Source organism: Eublepharis macularius, chromosome 12 (genome assembly GCF_028583425.1).
Source record: "Eublepharis macularius isolate TG4126 chromosome 12, MPM_Emac_v1.0, whole genome shotgun sequence".
Classification (NCBI taxonomy): Eukaryota; Metazoa; Chordata; class Lepidosauria; order Squamata; family Eublepharidae; genus Eublepharis; species Eublepharis macularius.
The window spans coordinates 27288705-27311635 of NC_072801.1; the positions used below are offsets into that span (position 1 = coordinate 27288705).

At 41.6% G+C, this 22931-nt stretch overlaps 1 protein-coding gene across 4 annotated transcripts in view; it reads left to right on the plus strand.

The window, feature by feature from the left end:
- EPN2 (epsin 2) overlaps window positions 1-17568 on the plus strand; it is a 41075-nt gene extending 23507 nt beyond the window's left edge. For 3 of the 4 annotated variants that reach the window (XM_054992937.1, XM_054992936.1, XM_054992938.1), the window contains exons 3-9: window positions 3434-3546; window positions 5418-5510; window positions 5787-5943; window positions 13079-13255; window positions 14115-14207; window positions 15409-15624; window positions 17117-17568. In XM_054992937.1, coding sequence (XP_054848912.1) covers window positions 3434-3546; window positions 5418-5510; window positions 5787-5943; window positions 13079-13255; window positions 14115-14207; window positions 15409-15624; window positions 17117-17463 — 1196 coding nt within the window. In that variant the 3' untranslated portion in view covers window positions 17464-17568. Of the gene's footprint in view, window positions 1-3433; window positions 3547-5417; window positions 5511-5786; window positions 5944-13078; window positions 13256-14114; window positions 14208-14971; window positions 15024-15408; window positions 15625-17116 lie in introns of those variants that run through there. The other variant, XM_054992939.1, reaches the window with a different exon arrangement.
- The last annotated feature ends 5363 nt before the right edge of the window (window positions 17569-22931 follow it).

A 22931-nucleotide genomic window follows, 5' to 3' on the forward strand; every position in this document is an offset into this window, starting at 1 on the left:
TGGTTGGAGGTCTTCATTGAGAATAATGAGCTGTTCCTCAAGACCCAAGACAAAAGTTGCTAGCTTAAATGTATTTGTCTTTCCCTGCTGACATCTGGGACCATGCCACGAGATAATTGTCCTGTACTGTTGCTGAGAGTTCTGCCACGTTTTGTCTGTATCATCTATGAGAACCACAATTATGAAAAAGGGGGCAGTGGAGCACAGCATAATGCATAAACCTTGCCAAACGACAATAAACCGCCTGTAAAAATGTATACAACATCATAGGGAGGGACAGGTGGAGGAGCAGAAATCCATGATTACTGGAAATTGGGAATGTTGATTTTATTTTGCAGCAAGCCTTTGGCTAGAGTAAAAACTAGGCAGCAGAATTTTTTGTTACATGTCATTTGTGAAGCCTGAATCTTCAAAAATCTCTTTTTTTTAAAAAGAATTTTTATTGGATTAGAAACATATAATAACAATTATAATCACATTCTTTAATTTTTTTCTAATTCTAACCCCCTCCCTTCCCCCCCCTTTTTATTGACTTCCAACAGTTTTCCAACCCCCTATCCACTTTCCCTCTACTCCTTCATATTTATTTTATTTGTTTATTATAATATACTTTCAGATTCTTCTAAGCACTATTTCCACTTCCTTTCACATATAAATTGTCATATAAATTGTCATATAAATAAAATCCTCTTAATCTATCTTCTTCATTAAAACTACTAATAATATTCATTTTGATAACCTGTGTTTTATCTTACTCCTTCTATTCTCTTCAATATGGGACAAACAATTTGCCCCCCTTTATACATCAATTCCAATACTTCTATACACATACATATTATACACACTTATTGTCATTTGCTTAGGCTTCTGTTCTATATGTTGTTCTTTATCTATACATATACCATAAGTCTAACAATTAGACCTATCTTTGAATTTACGTATGAATCTTCAAAAATCTCAAAGCAGAAACAAAGTAGGGCTTAGGAGGTCAAAATTGGATCTATCCAGTACCATCTTACATAAACATCTGAGTTAACTGTCATGTGCTGTGGAATAAAAGTTGCATTGTGTGGCAGCATTACTAAGGCAATCCCCTTTACGCTCGATCCTTGCAAACAAAGCATTTTGCTGATACGGCTTTTATAACTGCCGAATTTTAGTGTGTGTGTGTGTGGGGGGGGGTCAGTGGCAGCACTAGCTTTATTCAGCGTCTTGAATCTCATGTAAAATTATGATGATTAGGCATGGTAGAGGATAGATAGGTTTTTATCCCCTTCTTTGTAAAACTAAATAAAAATATGTTTAGTTTAGTCAGTATCCTTTATTATAAAACACAGCTCTTAATTTAAATGAAGGGGGAGGTGTTTTAGAAGTAGTGTCACTGAGTAAGTTGCATTGCAGAAAACTGAGTTGCTGCAATATGTCAGTTGTGTGGTTTATAGTGCAATATCCTGTGCATGGATTTACTTAGAAGTAAATAACAATGAGTTCAGTGGTGCTTGTGCCATAGTATGTATAGAATTGCACCCTTATATATTGAGAACGTTTTTTCTTGGAGTCACTGTAGGAAACAGCAAAAGATTACATTTTGTTTGAGTGTTCAGCTCAAGAGTTAGTGACTCCTGGGCTAAAACACAGCCGGTTAGCTCTTTGATGAAATCTTATGGTAGTGAAGAAGAATCAGATTTTCAGCATAGCTTTTGTGGTTGCATGAGGTCGTGCAATACAGAAGGGATTATGTTATAGTACAGCCCTGTCCACTTTTGCTAGCAAGCCTATCAGCATGGCAGGGCACTGAAAGAAATGCTTAGTACAAGAAGTGGGTTGGAGTTGCATATAATAGACATCCCTGCACAGTAATGTTGAAATATCATGGAGGCGTTTGTGGCTGTATGTGTGTGTTGTTTATCACTTTTTAAAAGAAAAGAAAAAAACAACAGAAATTGGCTTGAGTACATTTTATAGACTTGGTTACCTAATACAATAGTGCTGCCTTGCAGTTGTCTGCTCTCTTAAAGAGAGCAGCTGCTGTTTCCAGATGAGCACCAGTGTGGTAAGTTGCTACTGGCTGTGCTGCAGCAATAGCCACAAGGACAATCTTTAGTGCAGCATTGTATTTGTCAGAGATTCATGATACCAGGTTTGTGTATGTGGAAGCACAGGGGAAAAAACCAAAAATTAGAAAACCCTTTCCCCTATTTTTGCGGGGAGGATGCAATGTGTGAAATTCTTTCTGAGACAAAGTTTTTGTTGCTCAGAATGTACAGCAAGAAAAGTCTTAGGATTTCTCCTGCAATGTTGATGAATACTTGGAAGAAGACCTATGAAATATATATATATATATATATATATATATATATATATATATATATATATATATATATATATATATATATATATATATATATATATATATTTTCTTTTGGAATGTGCTCAGGAAATACAGAGCACAGAGAGTGGCAGTTCTCTCTTGCTTTAATATTGGGTATATTTGCAGTTTTGCTTGTAGGAAACTAAGGTGTTTATTTGAGGTGGGCATGAACCTGGAAAAATCTGAACCGTGTGGTTCATGGTTTGTTGCGTTTCAATAACCACGACCTTTCATGAACTTGCCCCAGTTTGCGAACTGGTTCTTTTGGTTAGTGAAAACGTCACTTCCGGGGCAGCAGAAGGTCACTTCTGGGGCTGCAGAAAGCCCACCCCCCATGTTGCCTAGGAAACTGATTGATCAGCACCAAGCTGCCTGCAGTGACGATCCGAAAAATGAACCAAACAAACTGGCCTGAAGTTCGTGGTGGTTCATCAGAAACAGGCTCTGACGAACCACCAATTCGCAAACCATGAACCGGCCTAGTTTGTGACGAATTTTGGTTCGTATTTCAGTCCGTGCCCACCTCTAGGGTTTATTCTTTAAAATTCCCTAAAGATGCCAATTTTATATACTAAATTCTAAATGATGCGTTTTAAGCTGTTAAAGCAGCAAGATATAGATTTGATAGGAAAGGAGGCATTGCATTTTTTCATTTCCCCCCCAAATTTTTGTCCTAGAAAAATTGTTTTTTCCCTCCCAACTTCAAAATTTCAGGAAACTTTACATTCTTAGGTAGACTGCAGTGTCCACAACCTCCATAATCGTGTATGCTTAAGCTGATGAATTGACTTCCAGATTCCTCACTCATCAGAATCTCCCTAACCTGTTTGCTCTGGTTTGGACTCATAATCTCTTGGAACTGTGCACATTCAGTTGCATCAAATGGGAAGCATCAGCCCACCCGCCCCGCAGTCTTTGATCCAGCTGTGTGTAACTTGGAACAGCTGGTTTTGAAGAAGGGTTATTAAATGGAGGAAAGGTGGACGTCTACTGAGACCAACTTGTCAGTTGCAGTCAATTGTGCAGATTTATGATTGTGCTTCTCTCTGTGTTTGCCAACAGCCACATCCCCTCGAGTGTCTTCTGAACTGGAGCAGGCACGGCCGCAGACGAGTGGGGAGGAAGAGCTCCAACTGCAGCTTGCCCTGGCTATGAGCAGAGAAGTTGCGGAGCAGGTTAGGTTTTTTTGCAAACTACCATTTGCCCTTCACAGCCTGCATTTAGACATGAGGGAGGGGAGGAGCCATCTTGGATTTGATGGCTTCTCTTTTTATTAAGCAATTCCTACTTAAGTAACAGGCACATGTGAGAAGTCACCTTCTCGGCTCCTGTTGTTGAATTATTGCCTGATGTGGCAATAAGCAATTTTCATGCTTTCAGTTTATTAAGTAAGAATTGCTGCCATCTTGTCAACAACCTGTTTGTGTGTGTGTGTGTGTGTGTGTGTGTGTGTGTGTGAGAGAGAGAGAGAGAGAGAGAGAGAGAACACACTCTGTGTGGAAATAATGGAATCACTTGTCTGAAAGAAAAGCTCAGTTTACAGTGCTGGACAATGGGTTTACTGTGCCACTCTAGTTTTCATTGACTTTGGGAGGATGGCAGATTTTATGTGCTCAATAAGAAAGAAAAATTCTCTGAGCAGAAAATTATAGTATCAAAATACGAGATGTCAGCCAGTTAAGGATATCTTGGGCAAAGCGTTGAAGTCATGAAAATGAATGTGGGGAACTATTTTAGTTTGTACATTTCTCCATTTGCATTAGTCCATGCAGAGAGGGGTCTTGTTTTATGTCAGGCAGGGCTTTCTCAGTGCTGGCACCCACACTTGTAACGTACTTCCAAATTAGATTCACCTGCTTACCTCTCTGCTATCCTCATTGCTGAGTAAAGCACTTGGAAGGCACATTTCCTGACTGGACTTCTTGTTACGTTACCACTGCTTCTATATAAGCATGGTTTTTAAACTAAGGATAAGTGGATTCCATCATTTAAGCTCCATAATTATTCTGTGTTTCTGTAGATAATTTGCCTTGTCAAGATTCTCCTTTGTTTCTGGAGATAAATAATGGATGTTGCACAAGAAAGGAATACATTTGAGACTTTTGAAGTATTTCAAAAATTAAATACATACAGTAGCTCCTTTGAAAGAATTTTGTTTTTGCTTTTTGTTGCCTTTCTATACTAGCATAATGGAACAGCAGTGTCAAGTAAAAGAAAAGAAACCCTTTCAAAGCTAACAACCCAAAAGTTTTAATTAAAAGTTTTGAATAAAAAAATGTAAATACAAAAATTTTCAAAAAATATGCATCGAGGCATCTAAAATGCTAGTTCTGAAAAAGGTTCTTTTTAAAAATTAAGTTGCTGTAGAATGCCAAAAAATAAAATAAATGCAAAAAATTGGTAGAAATTTGTTCAAAACAAATATGCTTGTGTGCTGAAATTAATTTTTTTTGGTGCCCACAGGGTTAATTTTGAAGGGGCTTCTTTTATTCTGTATTCATGTTTCATCTTCTGCACAGTAAAAAGTTGGAAACCTCTTACATTATTTAATATTGAATATATATTCTATTATTTATCTTTAAAAAATCTGTACACTTCCTGCTGTTGTCAGTAGAGGATCCTTGAGTTGAAAGGGGCCACCTAGCCTAAACCCTTCTCTGTTCAAGAAATCTGAAGCTAGCGCACTCCCAGTAGATAGCTGTCCGGCCTCTGCTTGAAGACTCCAGCAAGGAAGGGGCACCTGGCTTCTTTGTCCTGCTGCTCCTTCGTTCTACTGCTCTTACCGTGAGGAGGTTTCTTCTAATGTTCAGCTGAAATCTACTCTCCTGTCGCTTATCTTGTCTTGTCCTCTTTGAAGTAAGCAGTGAACAAGGCCTTGTCTTCTTTCACATGCCAGCCCTTTGGTATTTGAAGAATTTCCCCTTCTCCTCTTCACTTGTCCAGGGAAACACACGCAGATCCCTCACTTTTATAAAAATAAGTAATAATTTAATCTGAAGTAAGTAACAACTGATAATTGTTGCCTGACCTTTTCCTGCTTTTCCAGGAGGAACGTCTTCGGCGTGGTGATGATCTGAGATTGCAGATGGCTTTGGAAGAAAGTCGCAGAGATACAGTAAAAATTCCCAAAAAGAAAGAAGTAGGTCCTTGTCAATGAAAAAAAAAATTTTTTTGCAGAGAAAGTGAATGTGTACTAGAGATGGACCTTAGAACTGTTGTGTTCTTGGGGATACTTGTGTGTGTGTATATGTGTGCGTGTGCTGGAGGGGAGTCATTAAATATGTTCCATGTTGATAGGAATGTCCAAACAAGCAAAATAAGGGTTCGTGAAAGAATGAGGTCGCATGTTCTTTCCTATCCCCCCTTGCCTTAAATGAGTCGTTTGTGGGAAGCTTTAAAAAAATCTCTTCTACAGCATACAACTCTCTTGGATCTCATGGATGCCCTGCCTTCTTCAGCGCCAGCTCCCCAAAAAGCAGAGCTTTGGGGACCACCAACTGCAACTAACCAAACAGATCCCTGGGGGGGCCCTGCAGCCAGCAATATCACCTCAGACCCATGGCAATCGTTCGGTAAGCACATAAAACTGGATATGAGGACCTCCCTCTTCTGTTCTAAAGCAACAGTCATTATTTTTTCCCCTTGCATCTTATTCGGTAGGAGAGGCTAACAGTGCAACCCTCACAGTGCTTTTCTGGGAGTAAGCACATGGTACAGACCTGCTTTCTAAGATAGGTTCTTTGGCCACGGTGTTCCCTGGCCTCAGCAGTTCCACTATTTCATTGCTGGCTGATCATTTTATGCGGTACTGTTCCTGAACAAGTGTTTCAATGCTGATGGTCTGAAGGTTTTTCTTATTGGGAGATCACACCTTTCTCGTGTTTTGCCTTGGGGACTTTCCATCGTCCAGCTGTTCTTGAGAGTTTGCCTGCCAGAAGTTTCCCCAGACCGATAGAAGCCAGCGTATTATAGTGGGTGGAAATTAGAATGTCAAACTACAGTCAGGCAGACCGGGATTCAAAGCCTTGCTCTGCATTGAGTTTTACTTGGATGACGGTAGGCCAGGCACTGTCTCTCTGCCTAACCTATCTCACAGGGCTATTTGTGAAGATTTTTATAAAAGGGTATCTCTGCTTGGACAAAGTGCAGGAGAAGAATTATTTAATTTTTTTACTGTGCAGGGGACCTAAAGCAGCTTTACAACATAATTCTGCCCCTCTTTCCATTTTGTCTTCCCAACAACCCTGATTGCCCCAAAGTCAGCCTTCCATGGCAGAGAGGGGATTCGAACTTGAGCCCTGGTTTAACCACTCTAACCACTACAATGTGGTGGCTCTCTAGTTTAATACTATATAGATAATAGTGGGACTAACTCAGTGCAATAAGCAACTGAGAACTGAGAGAAAGGTATGTTATAGTGGTATGTTTTTAATTGACTCTGTTTGACTGTGCTGCTTGTCTCTGCTTGGGAAGATTTTTTTCTTAGTCCTTTTATTCTGGGGCAGGAATGAGCGGTCAAGAACCTTTTGGCCTACAAAATGAATGTCTTGTTCGTCTTAGGCAGGAGGCTTGAAACCTTAGCTTGTAATTGGGCTCTGATACACATGAAGCTGCTGTAGTAAGTCACAGTGGGCCTCTTGGCCAAGTTGCTATAATTAGCAGTGCTATAGCAGCATTTAAAAAAAATACTGCTGGTTGCATTTATTCGGGTTGGTATTTAAGCAGTTTAGTCAGTGGTGATATAGGTCTTTTGGGGGGGCGGGTGGAGTACAACAGTTTGGCAGTGAAATACAGTTTTAAATTAACTCCTTCATGAGCTGCATTTTGCGCTCTCTTGTTGCATGTCTCTAGCATTAATTGAAACCGTTTTTTTTATTATTTGGCAAAATAGTAAAGAGTCCAGTAGGACCTTTAAGACTAACCAACTTTACTGTAGCATAAGCTTTCGAGAACCACAGTTCTCTTCGTCAAAACTGTGGTTCTTGAAAGCTTATGCTACAGTAAAGTTGGTTAGTCTTAAAAGTCTTACTATTTTGCTACTACAGACTAACATGGCTAACTCCTCTGGATTTATTATTTGGAATGTCTTTTGAGAATTTTATTCCTGTTTTTAGCTCTTGTTCTATCTTTGTGCATTTTATGAATGCATTTTTTTAATGGGAACAACCTTGAGCACGCTGGAACGAAAGGCAGCATAGAAAATACTCCAGATAAATACATCCATAAATTTCCCCCACCCAACTCCCTTGATGAAATGCCGTTATCTATGTGTCAGGATTTACACGACGAATAAATTTTGTTGCCAAACTATTGCAAAGTATCCAGATACCTTTCCACAGTGTAACACAGCTGTTGTGAGCTTGTTAAATAGCACTGAGCAGGAGTTGCCCGGTCCCCCTTTTGGAAGAGAAACAGTCATGCTGTTATTGCCATCTTTGCTAAAGCAGAAACAGAGGCCTAGCAGATTTTTGCAAGCACGATACATTTGTCAACTGTGTTTTGTCACACTGCTGACTTCATTCTGAAACTACATTTATTTAATTATTTATGAGTTATTTATGATTTCACAGAGAAATCATTGTGTTGGTTCACTTTTCTTTTTTTTCTTACATTAACAACAAACTAGTTGAGGGAGTGATGATTCAATTTAACTGAGTAATCATGTGTTGTATAGCAGCTAAGGGATCAAGGAGATCTCCACTTCAGTTTTTTTCTGTGCTATGAAGTTACTAGGTACCTTTAGCAAGATGCTCTCTCTCGGCTTCATTCCCATATGTGCAATATGTGGATGACAATATTGGCTTACCGTGCAGGGCTGGTATTTGTGACTAGAAAGGTTGCCAGATCTATTGTACTATAGAGAGGGTTAGATTGACTTGGTGCTGCTCTAGAAAAGGTTTCTTTCCCCCTTAAGTTCCTCCTGACCATTTTGTACCCCTCCCCAATTAATTCAGTTTCTACTTTCTCCAGTTCAGTTTCTACAGTTGTCAGAATTCTTGAGTTTTGCTGGCTTTGATCAAGGGCACACATGTTTAGGAGAAGCGGCACACACTAGGATAGAATTTGGCAAGTTCTTGGTCTGTTCAGCCAGAAATGCAAACCTCGCCAGAACCACAGATGACTGTCTTCTTAGCTCTCTGCTGCACTAGACAAAGTACCTGCTTGCCATTCTTCTGATTTTGAATCACTTCTTGCAGACTCCAGTTAATCTCGCTTGTAAAACAGGTTGCTGCTCTTCCTGTACTGTGGATACAAGAACTGGTATTACCAAAAATAGTCAGGTGTGGATGAGAAAAGAAACCACCTACCTGGAACCTTACTTCCTTGTCTGATTATCTTGGTGGTGGTGGGGTTACTAGTAGTATTTCAAGTTGGAGAGGGGCTGTGGCTCAATGGTGGAGCATCTGTTTGGCATGCAGAGGGTCCCAGGTTCAATTCCCTGCATCTCCAGTTAAAAGGATCAGGTCATAGGTAGATGTGCAAGACCTGTACCAGAGACCCTGGTGAGTTGCCACTAGTTAGAGTAGACAAGAATGAACTTGATAGACCAAGGGTTTGAGTCATTAGAAGGGTGGCTTTGTGTTCAAGTTTTACAATTTAACAAATTTAGAATTGTACATTTGTTTCTTCTCAGGGAAGCGCTGTCCCTGGGGCAGCTGGACTTTGATGCTGGTAGTAAAATAGAGCCTCAGGAAACCCTGGCTCTTGGGCCATGAAGGTTCTCCTTCAGGTTGCTTCTTACACAGCAAAACTAAATCGACTCTGTGTGCGAGGACACAAGCCAGCCTGTCACGTCATGTTGATAGCTCCAGCTGCAGTGCTTTCCTTGCCTTGGCTTTCAGCATTCATTAGGGCCAGCGATAACCGGCCCCTTGTTCTAATTTGGTTCCTGAGAACAGTTCTGAAGGAGTCAGATTTATGTATTCGAAAGCCTGCTAAAGAGTGACTCAGAGCGGAACAGTGATTTTAAAGTCTTTCTTCGCTGGGCTGTGGTGTTTCAATGGGAATGGGGAATAAGGGACCTCTTAGAGGAAGGTGTCGCCCTCCGTGCTTCTCCTCTGTGTGTCTGCTCTGTTTTTGTTATCTCCCTCATGAAAGAGCAACTGTTCTGGAAACTTCCAGTTATGGCAGCCTCTGCCAATTAGCATTTTTTTGCATGGCATCATTGATAAAACTGCAGCAGGAGGAGGAGGAGGAAATGGAGCGCATTCTCTTAAAAGGATTTCAGTATTTCCTGTCTTTGGGAAACAACAGAATCTGGCACGTGTGTGTGTGTGTGTGTGCGTGCACACACGCCACCTGTTGATACAAGGGAGCAAATGGCTTTGCTGTTCAGAAATCTTACTATTTTTTTTAACTGGTATGGCTTTCAGAAACTGAAATAAGGATTGAAAACCGAAGTTCAACTTCAGTTCATTAGCTGAGCAAGGTGAAGCAGTTACTTGTTATTTGGAGCTAGTGGTACTTAAGAGGGTCCGGTCCTCAGCCACAAAGCTTGGTGGGTGCCCTTGGAGCTAGCCATTGTCTCTGACAATCCTACCTTGCAGGCTTATTGTGAGGATAAAGAGGAAGGGACCATGTATACTGCCTTGAGCTCACTGGAGTTCTTGAGTTGCAGCTCTAATCTCTTTTTCTGTGAATGTCCTTACTGCTGCAAACCTTTACACAAGATGAGATGTGCCTAAACGTGGCAGCAGATGCACGGTGGCTGTGATTCAGCCGAACTTGTTTACTGTGTTAGAGCAAAAACTGTTTTGTGTTGGGCTGTTTTGGTAAATGCACATTCTGCTTGACTAAAATGATTCTTACTGGTACCTGATATCATTATATAAGGGCATATGCTGGTGCTTGGCTTTTTAAAAATAAAACTTTTATTTTAAAAGAAGAAATAGCAACGACAATAGAAAGTACATAGAAACTTATACAAAATACAAAGCACTACATTTAAATTACAACAGAAAAGTATATTCAAAATATATGAGAACTAGGGTTGTGCAGGCTGAAAAGATTCGAGTTTCCTGCTTCGGGTTTACCTGAAACGGGGGAAAAGTTCGGAAATACCATAATTCTGAAGCGGCAAGCCGCTTCAGAATTATGGTATATTACTCGCTTCGGTATGCTCCGTAAATATTTGGAGCATACTGAAGTGAGGGGGGGCAACCCCTCCACCCCCACCTCCCACCCCCACTGGGGCAACCCCTTCATCCTGCACCCCCCCCGGGCAACCCTTCCACCCTCCACCCACTTACCTGGCCGGAGGGAAAGCGGCAGGGTCATCAGCTGGGCGGCGGGTTGTTGCGGTGGCGGCGGCAGCGACGGCCCGGAGCCAGCTGGCTCCTCTGCCGCTGGCTCCTCTGCCGCCGCACCACCATGGCAGCCATTTGAGGGGAAAGAAGGGCTCTGCGGGCAGCAGGGAGGGCCAGAGCCACCACTGCCTCCGACAAGGTAAGTTGGGGTGGGTGGGGCTGGGGCTGGGGGGTTGAAGCGATGTTTAATGGCCCCGCCGCTGCTTGCAAGCAGCGGCTGGGCCCTTTAAACTCAGCCCCGAAGCTTTCCAAAGCATTACAAATGCTTCTGAAAGTTTTGATTCAGAAATCCCGAATCTTTACGTATCGGGTCTGATTCGGGCATTTTTTCTGAATCAGATTCCCGAACCGCACATGCCTAGTGACAACACAACCAGCTTATATAATAGTTCTCTTCCTCTCTTATTGATTTCTTATACCTACACTTTAATATCAATAGTTTTTAATCAGCTAGCTTGTCCATATTTTATACTCAACATTTTAAAAGTTTCTGTGTTATGATGACTGTATTTCCATATTAACTCTTCTTCATTTTTCTTAGTTTCGAGCTAAATAATCAAAGAAATCTTTCTACTTTTTCTGGAATTCTGATATTGGTCTATTATTTACGTAGGAAGTTAATTTAGCCATCAATGCATATTCATACAGTTTGTCTATCCACTCAGGCATATTAGGGCAAGATTCTGTTTTCCATTTTGCCGCATATAGTATTCTCGCAGCTATCACCATATACTGGAAGAGTTCTTCCTGTTCTTTTGTAACAATACTTGGTAGAATATTTAATAACGTATTTTTCGGATTCAACTCAAACCTGAGCTTCAAAATCTTCTGCATCTCTTCATGTATTATTATCCAATATCTTTGTGCTTCCTTGCATGTCCTCTTCATGTGATAAAATGTTGCGTCCATGTCCACTCTAGTCCTTACTAATTCTCGCTATGTCTTTAGGCGTAATATACCATTTTATACCAGTTCCCTCTTAACAGTTATCAACCTGTACATTTGATAACTTTAGTCCATAGATTTTCCCATTGATTAATGGGAATGATTTCTCCAACATTTTTCATCCCTTTTAACAGACAGCAGAAATTCTTCCTAACCATGAAATATTCAATTTTTCCCATCTTTGCAAATCTTCGGTAATGCTTGTCCATATTTTTTTTATAATTGTACTTGTATAAGTTCTCATTTCATACCGTAACATTTATTCCTAGATATTTTACAGGCTTTGTAGTAATAGCACAGTCCGTTATTTTCCCATTCTCTTCTTGTTCTTTTGTCATTGCCGATAGTAGCATTATCTTGTTTTCTTTTTATTGTTTATATCCAGAATGCTGTCCAAATTTTAAATTTGGTTCCATTACCTAGATCAGAGAATTATTCAGATTTGTCACTGATATAACCACATCATCCACATAACTTTCCATTTTATATATCTCTTTCTCCTCCTTTATTCCATCAATTCTAGTGTCTTGCCTAATTCTCACCACCAAAATTTCCAAAGCAATAATAAACGGCAGTGATGATATTGGGCAACCCTGTCATGTTCCTTTTGTTATTTCAGTTTTCTCCATGAAAGAACCATTAACTAGGATTCTGGCTTGCTGACTGGTATAGATAGATACTTCACATCCGATTCAAAAACTCAGTCCCACAGTTCGTTCTTTATAGTGCTTTCATAAGAAATTTGCTGCTTTTTCAGCATCCAGCTATATAAAGCTGTTGCTTGGCTTGAGGGTTTGGAGGAGAGCACATTTTGAATTGGGGATGGGGTGATTCTGGCCAGAGGCAGAATCCTTGAGGGATCCCTTACAAACACATTATGACATTTATAATACCTGAGTGTCCAGTCGCATCGAAGCTCCAGTGTGTTCATCCTTGCTACAGCCCTGCAGGATAGATTATGGTGTTTTTAGAAGAACAGCTAAAATGTGGGAGCCAGCCACAGACAGGCCCGCTGAACTGACTGTTGAGGGGAGAAAATAAAACTTCTTTGAGTAAGCTTCAGCATTTTGTTTTGGGGCATAGAAATTCTCCGTCTCTGCCCCCATACGTACTGCCAGGAACTGTTGTGCTACATACCCTCTTGCTTTTCTGAAGCAACTGCAGCTTTCATCCTATTTCTAGGGAGTGTAAAATTAATTTTTTCTGGTATCTGGGGAGAAACCACCCATGGATAGAGTGCCCTGAAGTAAATTTTCCTTTTTATCTGTCTCCCCTCAAAAAGCAAAAATGTAAAAAAAAAATTATTGATAAAGGCAGTATTGTCACCAGAAGCATGATCCTCTTAGGAATGCATGGCTGTGTGTGTGTATATTTAAGTGTGGATAGCTTCCTTACAATCAAGTTCCAGTCTTACCTCCATGATCTGGGTGATCTCTCTGCTTCCCTCTGTCTGCAGGTGCCAAACCAGCTGCCCCTGTTGACCCTTGGGGATCCCCTGCAGCATTGCCTGCTGCCCAGCCCCTCTCAAAGAACGCAGACCCCTGGGCTTCCTCACAGCCACCTTCTGTGGCAGCCAAAGCCGCTGCTGACCCTTGGGGGTCCACTTCTGCAAACAAGCCTATTTCCAGTTCTGGTGAGTGATGTGTTTTCAGTTTATTTCTCTTAGGGAACTTTGTTTTATTGCAAATCTAGTCCCCTGATCATCTTCTCCAAGGATCTTATGTCAAGGTTCTTGTTACAGATGTGAGCGTGCAGTAATCCTGTGATATCCCAGGCCATTAATGTAATTTAAATTTAATTTATTTACTTCAGCCACACACACCCTTTCTCCTCAGTGGGGGACCCAGAGCAGCTTACCTTGTTATCCTTTCTTCCATTTCATTCTCACAACAACCCTGTGAGGTAGGTGAGTCTGAACATGTGTGACTGGCCCAATGTCACCCAGTGAGCTTCTACTAGAGTGAGGATTCAAACCTGGATCTCCCACATTTTAGTCTGACACTCTTGCCAGTATATTATGCATACACCATCTTTCCACTCAGAAAATCCTCAAGGTCGCTTCTATGTGTAACTGAAAATATCTCATACATCAAACATCAATAATACAGCCCAGATTAAGATAAACTATTGACCATATTCAGCCAATTTAGCACAGTAACAAAGATCTTAATTATCTTTAAAGACTAGGTTGTGCTTAGGCTGTTGTCTGTCTAAGGCAAGAGTTTCGTATTCAGGATGCCACCTCTGGAAATGTTAACCTCTGCAGTTTAGTATGGCCTGAACTTCATGGCGGAAGAACTGGGGAATAAGTGAAGTAAAAATATTAAAAAATGAGACATCTGGTCTTTTTAATGGAAGTGAATTCTAAATCTTTTTTTTTGCTAATCCTAAAGAATAACCTTCCAGGAGCATGTTAGATTCTGGTGGGAAAGAGGAGGAAGTGGGTTTCATTTTTGATTTGCAGATCTAGCTCTTCTTGCTTTCCCCTGCAGGAAGCAAATCCTTTGACCTCTTCAGCAACTTGAATGGAACAGTTAAAGATGACTTTTCTGACTTTGACAGCCTTCGGACATCTAAAAAGCAAGGTACGTATGAAATAAATGTCAAAGCAAAGTTTAAATCTGCTAGAGTTTTGATGGAATGAAATATGAAACTTCAGCTTGCATGTCCTTTTGTTTTTCTAAAGTGTAGGCAGCAAGAATGTTCAGTTAGAATAAACAGAATATCTTTTTTAAAAATTTGGAAGGTGTTCTAGCACTGTTGTTCCCCGAACTGTGTGTTTTTGAGACTGACTCCTCTACAGCTGCCTTTAAAATAGATGGAAATTATACAAGGTCCTTGTAGTGGATCCAATTCATTTCACTTGCTGAAAAGTTTCCACTGAATTTTACACCATCTTTGTCTGGAGGGTATTTGGGCAGCTTCTGCCATTCCCAAGAACCAACATGGTTCTTGCAGTTACTTAAACTGTGGAAATTCAGCAGGCAGAAATCTTTGATGTTGCTGCAGTTCCAGAATCTCGGCAGCTTTGTCAGGCAAGAGGCAACTGCATAGGCCCAATATCTTGGGGACATGCAATTGATTCCTGCTGTGTGGCAATAGCGAAAAATCATTTTTTGCTGAATACTTTTTTAAAGTTTGATTTCCAATTACGTATTCATAAGCATTTATTTTAATAAAACACCATTTGATTGGGCTGAAGGCAGGCCAGATTCTTTCTGTATTTCTTTTCTTAAAAAAGGTCAATACCTCTGAGTACAAGGTATGAGTGAATGCACAGTTTTATAATGGCAGTAGAATAGGGTGGGGGGTAAACAAAATCTGATGCTTCTGAATGTCTTCTCCATAGAGACAATTAATCCGTGTCTGTATCCAACAGCATTCTAAAGAAGGATACCAAGGTCAGTTTGTAGAAACTTTCTTTTCTCTTACCCTGTAATTGCAATTCTAGAGTCCTAAAATTTTGCAAAATAGGTAGGGCTTGCATCTGACCTGCAAAAGATGGCCGTGCCTTTTTTTAATGGGCCCATTAAATGAAGTGATTTTGGGGGAAAGGAAAAAACGCATTTGAAGTTCTCTTGTGCTTGAATTCCCCCAATCCCTTTATCAGGTTTATGTCTCTATCCTAAACGCATGTACTTGGAAGCAAATTTCCTGGATTCTAAGTACATTGGCTTAGGATTGCAGTCTTTAATACAACAGTAAAAGACAAGGATGAATGAACAGTTTATTCTGACATGAATATGATTTTTTTTTAAATTCTTGGACTTTCCTTATTTATTTCAGCTGATTCAGTTTCCAGCTTGTCAGCCCAGAACAGTGGTACAACCAGCCCTGATCTCTTTGAGTCTCAGCCCTCAAACTTGGCATCCAGTAAACAGAATGCAGCACGGAAAACCCCGGAGTCTTTCTTGGGCCCCAATGCTGCCCTGGTCAATCTGGATTCATTGATATCGAAGCCACCACAACCTGCCCCTTCGCTGAACCCGTTCCTGGCTCCAGGTATATCTAACATGGGTGGAAGGGGGAACAGTAGAGCTTTAATAAGAAAAGATGGCGGTAAACTGACACACTGTGCCAAGCCCTTGCCTTCGTCTAGCTGTATCTCTCTTGAGGTGTTCACGAGTAGGGAGAGATACAATTCTTGTGCCTAGTGAAATATGTAGCATGTATACAGCACTGCTCCAGAGGTTCTAGAGGCCTTCCTATTCATTATCGTTGTGACACTACTGCCGGTGTGAAAGCTACAGTAAAGAGGGCTGAAAGAAAAGCCAGTAAGGTGTTGAGGAGAGACGTGATTGAACTCCCCAATGCATGCTCTAACTCATCATTTTAGCTAGAGGCCTGCTGTCTGGACCCGTTTTGGAAAGAGAGACAGACTGTGAATAACCTTTGAGACAAAATACATTATAATTGCATTCTGACTGAGGAGCGAGTTTTAGGGTAGCAACCCCCCCCCAAGATGCACATTTAGAAATATATAACTATTGGATGTTAAATGGTGACTAAGCATAACTGGACACATATGAAGGTCCCCTACTGTCTGCTGCTGTGTCTGATGAAGGCAGAATTATGAAGTCCCTTGTTAAATTCAACCGCAAATACTTTTCCCTCCTGTTACCAGCAGTCATGGAATAGTTCCATTCCCCACCCCCCCGCAGTCACCAAGGTCCTCTCCCAGTAACCCCATTTGTGTGTTTACATTACACAGAATTTGTAGCTTTGGTTGTAGGCCAAAGCATCATATCCTGGGAAAGTTAGTTTTTGCTCTTTTCTAACTGCTTGTGTGCTCAGAAATGGCTTTTTTAAAAAGTGAAATTAGCTGTTAAATAAGGACCAAGATCCAAAGAACTATGCTGTGAGTGCTCAAAGTATCCCAGCATGGCTTTGTACATTTTCTTTCTCAAACAGCAGACCCTCTGTGCCACGTGAAAAGGGAAAACAGCTAAAAATCCTCCCAGCTGTATGCATGCTCTTCTGGAAGCAGAAACGCAACTGCTGGCATTCTGTGCTTGCCTGTGACACCTGATCAGAACAGATTGGGTAGAATCCACAGATGAATGGGGTTTGCAGCAGGTAGCTGCACTGTTTGCTTGGGAGAGAGGGAGGGAGGGGTGATTTTGGAGTTCCCAGACAGGGAGGTCAGGAATTAAAAGGTTCTTTTTAAAAATCCCTTTAGAACAGGTCTTGGTTCTGTTGGCTGTGGGGCCTTTTCTTTCTTTCCTGTGTTCTGACAGCATCTATTGTTGAAGTGTAGGACTTGCGGCTTCTATTTGTTTTTCTTCAGTCTGCAACTCCTACACAGAGAGCAGAAAGGGACATTGCAAGTGAGACCTGTCTTCATGATGTGCAGTTGGGTTGGCATGGACAATAATTGCCTTTAGGGGAGGTCTGGGATGGCACTCTACTGTAAACTTCTGTGCAGGGGTTTCCTTCAGATCAAATCAGAATCGTTTACCAGTTGGACTGTCTCTCTCTTTTTCTCTCCTACCAGGGACGGCTGCTGCATCCACTGCTTCTGCTGCAATCAACCCTTTCCAAGTGAATCAGCCTCAGCCCCTAACTCTCAATCAAATGCGGTCAAGCCCTGTGATGGGCACCAGTCCCTCTTTTCACGCCGTGCCAGCTGTAGGTATGGAGGCTGTACCTCTCCCTTCCGTGGCACCGGTGGCTGTGGGGATGGCACCCATCCCACATATGGGCACGATGGTGTCCCTTGCCAGGATGGGCCAGGGCATGAGTGTGGGTGTTGTGGGGTCTGTGGTGCCCCCTCTTCACAGTACTGGAATCCCCCCCTCTGCCTCACAGCCTGCCAACACAACTAACCCTTTCCTCCTATAAAAGCCTGGAGCGTAGGACTGGACTTGACTGCAAGGCTTGCGGAAGGAAGCAGAGCGCCCAAGGCTTGCTTGGACACAGCAAGTGTGCACAGGAGACTTTGTAGGGGTGGGGGGGTGGGGATAGATGTGTGGTTTACAGTTATGTTCTTGGAAGAGTTTTCTCTCTCTCTGTCTCTCTCACCATTTTTGCTGCAGATGGTGGTACTTCCTTTGGCTTGTGGGAGAGTTGTGTAAAAAGTCCGAACTTTGTCACCAAAGTTAGATTTCTCTTTTTCCCCCTCCCCAAATCATTTCAATATTGTAGGAAAAACCTGCCATTTTAAACCCCCTCCCTGCCCCTTTTTACTGTATTTTGTAGATGATTTCCTGAACTCTGAAGTGGCTGCGACCCAAGTCTTGTCAGCACCCTGCACTCACAAAGAATAGATTTGAGACCTAAAGTGCTAGTGAGATTGCATTTGCACAAAACTCTGTACTGTTCTAGACTGTTGGTTCACCCATAGTCCTTATAATATTGTAGAAAAAGGAGACTTTGCGGTGGCCAGGAGTAATTATATATATGTTTCCTTTGCATACTTAAAACAAACAAAAAAACTGTTGTGCAAAACTCTGTGCTTTCCCCCAAGGTGAGGTGGGGAGGGTTGGAGTTGACCAAGAAGGCTAATTGGTCAGAAGGGGGGGACAGAAGGAAATTCTCCCCCAGTTGTGAACTCCTAAAGGCGTGCTGTTTCGTATGCAGCGTTGCTGCTTCTTTGAAGACTCTTAAAGGGCCTCTGCCAGAGCAGCTGGCATGCTGCGCTTGTATTCAGGAGTGTTCTGCTTTGTGCTTGTCCGATAGTGACTTTGTTTGCAAATTATTGTGTGTGGTTTTTTAAAAAAAACTGACTTGCAATGCGAATTCCTGAGAAAAAGTGGGGTGAAAGGGAGGAAATAATGGGGCAACACTGAATTCCGTTTTTATGGGGGCAAGTTTAGGAAATAATTTGGGATAAACTTTGCCATTATTATGCAGTTATCCTTGTATACTTTTGCACTTTTGGGGGGGAAATTTTAGTACTGCTTCAGATCTGAATGGACAGGATTGCCTCTAAAGTTTCACTCTTGCTAATTTTTATAATGTTCTTATTTAACAGTCTGTAGCATCGATAAGACTTTGTCAGGTCTAGCTGAAACAATTAAGATACTGTCATTTTTATGATTTAATGCCCTCTTATTTATATATTTTTATCTCTTTGTTTCTGTAAAGAGAATTTAAAAGGGAATATTTGCAAACTATTTTACTTTTGAATGAAGAGGTTTCATAATGAAAACTGAAACGCTCTTGTGGCATAAATTTTGAGTGGAATATGAATGCAACATTGTAAAAGAGACACTAAAGTTGCCTTTTCTTGCCGTTTCCCTCCCTGTTCTGTCAGTCCCTTCCACATTCCCCAGTCCGAATGGAAAACCTTTTATAGTCAGAAGATCGTGAAAGAAACAACTACTACTCTCTTATTATACTTTGGGAAACTTTTAAAAACACTGTTGTATGAATGTTGTAAATTCTAATTGACTAAATTCTTCTAACTAAAGATGCACTCTGTGCTAACAACTCTGTTTACAGTTTCATTGAAAATGAACTTTAAAAAAAAATCCTTGGACTTACATCATGATTAAGCTACATTCAGGTTTGCCTTTTTTTTTGCTTGCTTGAAATCCTGCATGCTTTGCAGTGGCAGGATGATCAAGAGCTCAGCTTTCAGATGAGTGACACAAACATTGCTCCAGAAAAAGGGCAGCCTCAGTTTTGTATGCCATTAGGTGGCCTTTTCTAATTTTTTTTTAAAAGACACCAATTATTATCAAGACTTCAATTTGGGGGTGATGCGTTTGTCAGTACAGAGCAGTGAACCTCAGAAAGACCCGTGAAAGCATCTGCCGTGTAAGCTTTTTGTTGAAGGGAGGCTAGTAGATGAAGGCAATGGCAACTCAGTTGCTGGTTTTGAGCTGTGCGGTTTTAAGGGATTACCTGCCATATCTGAATTGCAAGGCTTGGACTAATGCAGAGGGTGGCAGCTATTTCCTAGTTTCTCTGCGCAAGATTTGCAAACATGGCAGCCCGCTCAGAAGTTGCGGGCATCTCCTAGCGTTCTATTTTTCTGAGCAGCAGTGAAGATTTGAGAGCATATTCCTGGCCTGAAACAAGCTCCAAATGGTCTCAAAAGCACCATAGTCACTAGGTAAAAATATGCTAGAATAGTCACTAGAATATTCAAGCAATGAACCAATTTGATTTAATGGCATTTTGGTGTTTTCTATTTGTTAAATATGCCTTTTACCTAAACATGGTACATGCTTTTGATGGCCATTTCTGAACAAAATACCAAGGTAGTTGTATTCCAACTGTTTCCTGCTCTCCTTCAGAAAAGAAAGCAAATAAAGATGGGCCCATAGTGTGTGCATCTGGTGGATCCAGTCATTTCTCAATTTGCTTCTTTCAGATAAGGGGGATTGTGATTTCAAAAAGGGGTGCTATTCTAGAAGAGCCTTATTTGGTCAAAGACTTGAGGTGTACTTCTTTTTGTGAAATTATCCATGTATAATTTTTAGTCTTCAAAGAGAAGTGATTACTTATAATAATAATAATACTCAAACTGAAACATAGTGGAAGAGAGTCTCTTGGAGGATCGTGTTAATAACATAAATTCGCCAAAGAATTTCACACAAGCGTGGATGTGGGTGCCAGTGTGTTCCAATGCCATTCTTCTTCCTTGTCAAGTTTTGCTTGACTTTATTAGCTGAAGAACATGCCATGATGTCTTCAGATTTGATTTTCATTTCTCAAATACTAGTCTCCTGCACTATGTAGGTGAAGAGACATTTTGAATCCAAGTTCATTGTGTGCCAGGTTTGCTGCTTAGAGTTCTGGCAATGGGGCCCATGGCCAACAATGCTGTCCCAGCTAGGGAGTCCTTTCTGGGCTAAATCCCACGGCTTTTGCTGCAAGATAAGAGGGTATATCTGCAGTGATGTTGGCTGATTGGGTTTCTCTGCTTCACCAAGGTTGAAGTCAGCTAATACGCTCTTGTCAAGGGGTGTTCTGGATATCCGGGTTGTAGGTGACGCAGAATCCTTTAACTGCAGTTAAGGTGGGAAGAAGAGTTCATTGCAGGGGGAAAGAGATACATGGTCTAGGTACTCCCTTTGGAGCGCTCAACTATGAGTGAACTTTGGAAAGCATCACTGTCAGCCTTTGGGCATATCTAAAATGGCTCTTTGGACACCTTAAAGCAATTGTTACAAATGAACAAGTTTCTTTTCAGCTGATACCATTTTTAGCGTGTACTGAATATGTTAACATTACATATATTGTGGGTAAAAATCTAGTCTTTTATTTTTTATGGCAGAATCTTAAAATATAAGTGCTCCCAAAGGACTGCCTTTTAGGAAAAAATGTTAACCCCAAGGGATTTCCTGAAAACCAGGAGCAGGTTACTTTTGATGGAATTTGAGCTATCAATATTTTATAGTATGACTCAAATCTATCGTGTGTCCTGTCTCTGTGAGCCCCCTCCCCACACAGCTGTGTTGCAGAAATGGGGTGATCAGTGCCATTTGGAATAGTAGGAAGGCGGGGCTTGCTGCAGTTGTTTTGTCAGAATTAAACACGTTGCTTATATTCCAGAATGCTGCAGCGTTTTGTACTGTAGACAAGGTGTTCTGCATAGTATTCATTGGTCTCCCACTCGGGAAGTGCCTCAGTGGTGTGATGTGGACTAAAAAATTTGTGACGGTCATAGTTTCCATGGAACTCCTTTCAGCTTGACTTAGTGTCATAGCAGCACGCAGTGCTTGTAATTTTTCAACTGTTGTTACTCAGGGAATTGTTAGCTACTCTCGTGGGGGCTTTACGACTAGGAGGTTAGCTGAGCAAACATTGCTTCTGAGCCATAAACTGTGTACAGTAAGCCTTCCCACTCACTTGTTTAGGGGTTGAAAAGCAAAGCTCCTGACGAGGTGGGCACTGCACCTTCTCAAGGGTGGCGTGAGGTAGGTAAAGCAGCTGACCAGTGATGGCTGGCAGGAAACACTAATACCAGTGCTTTCAAACTCAGTTGCATTCGGACATCCTGCCTTTACTCAGAGGAACATCAGAGTGGCAGGTACGACAACTCTAACGGGGACACTCTTGGGATGGCCTAAAAGAGAATAACTTGCCCCAGTGAGTTTTGATGAATAAATGGGGATTTGAAGCTGGGTCTGCCTGGTCCAAGTCCAGTGTTGAAAAATGAGCAATGAAAGGGGGTAGCGTTGGGGTGCAAGCAGCATTCCTGCTGCTTCTGGGCTCCCAGTCGGAGTGGTTCTGTCGGTCTTCTCGTGATAAATTTTGCATCAGTTGTTTTTGTTCCTCTGCTGAACTGATGCTTGAGCCATCTGCTCCTGAGTTTGACAGACCTGCAGATCCCCCCCCCCCCACTCTTCCTGTTCTTGTTGCAGAACATTTTGTTGCCTGCCGTTCTGGTGCTAGGCATGCCTCCTACATTTTTTTGCGGTGTATGCAGGCTTCCAATTTCTCTCCCCCCCTCACCCCTGCTTGTCTAGTCATGGGTTTTTTTGTGGCTCAGCTTCTTAATATTGGCTTGATTTCCACTCATTCAACTGGTCTGAAATGCTCCAGAAGTCTTTCTTAGCAGCTGAGAAACTGCATACTTCAACTGGAATTTCACTTTTAAAAATTGGTTTGAACTTGAAGTCACATGCTCAGAAACACAGCTGTGTCATTGCATTCAGCGCTACAGTCTGATCTGAAATGACTTTAGTTCTCAACTCTTCAGCAATGCCTTCAATGGGACAGGGACTTCACAGTGGGGAGGACTTTAGGTCTTGTATCTGTCTTGGGGCTCTCATCCCTGTTTGTTCTTAGTGCAGGAGTCTCCACCCTTGTTGAACTACGGGGCACTTTTTGGAATTTTGAGAACAGTTACTGGGTGCCACTACAAAATATCTGCTCTGGGAGGGGCTTTGTCCAGTCACAAAATGTTGAGAGGTGGCAGCTGTTTCCACACTGGTGCTCCCAGCAGATGCAAATGGAATAACAACAACAACAACATTCAATTTATATGCCGTACTTCAAGACAACTTACTGTAACACCCAGAGCGGTTGTATTGTTATTATCCTCATGACAATCACCCTGTGAGGTGGGTGGGGCTGAGAGAGCTTTGAGAGAGCTGTGACTGACCCAAGGTCACCCAGCTGGCTTCAAGCGGAGGAGTGGGGAATCAAACCTAACTCTCCAGATTAGAGTCCTGCCACTCTTAACCACTACACCAGACTGGCTCTCATGGGCTTTTCTGAACCACCTCCTACTCCAGTGAAGGAGAGAAAAGTTCAGGATTGGCTTTTAGCTTTAGGGAAGAGAAGCTTTGGGGAGGAAGTAAGCGGGCACCAGGAAACACATCAGTGAATGCCATGATGTTCATGGGCACCAT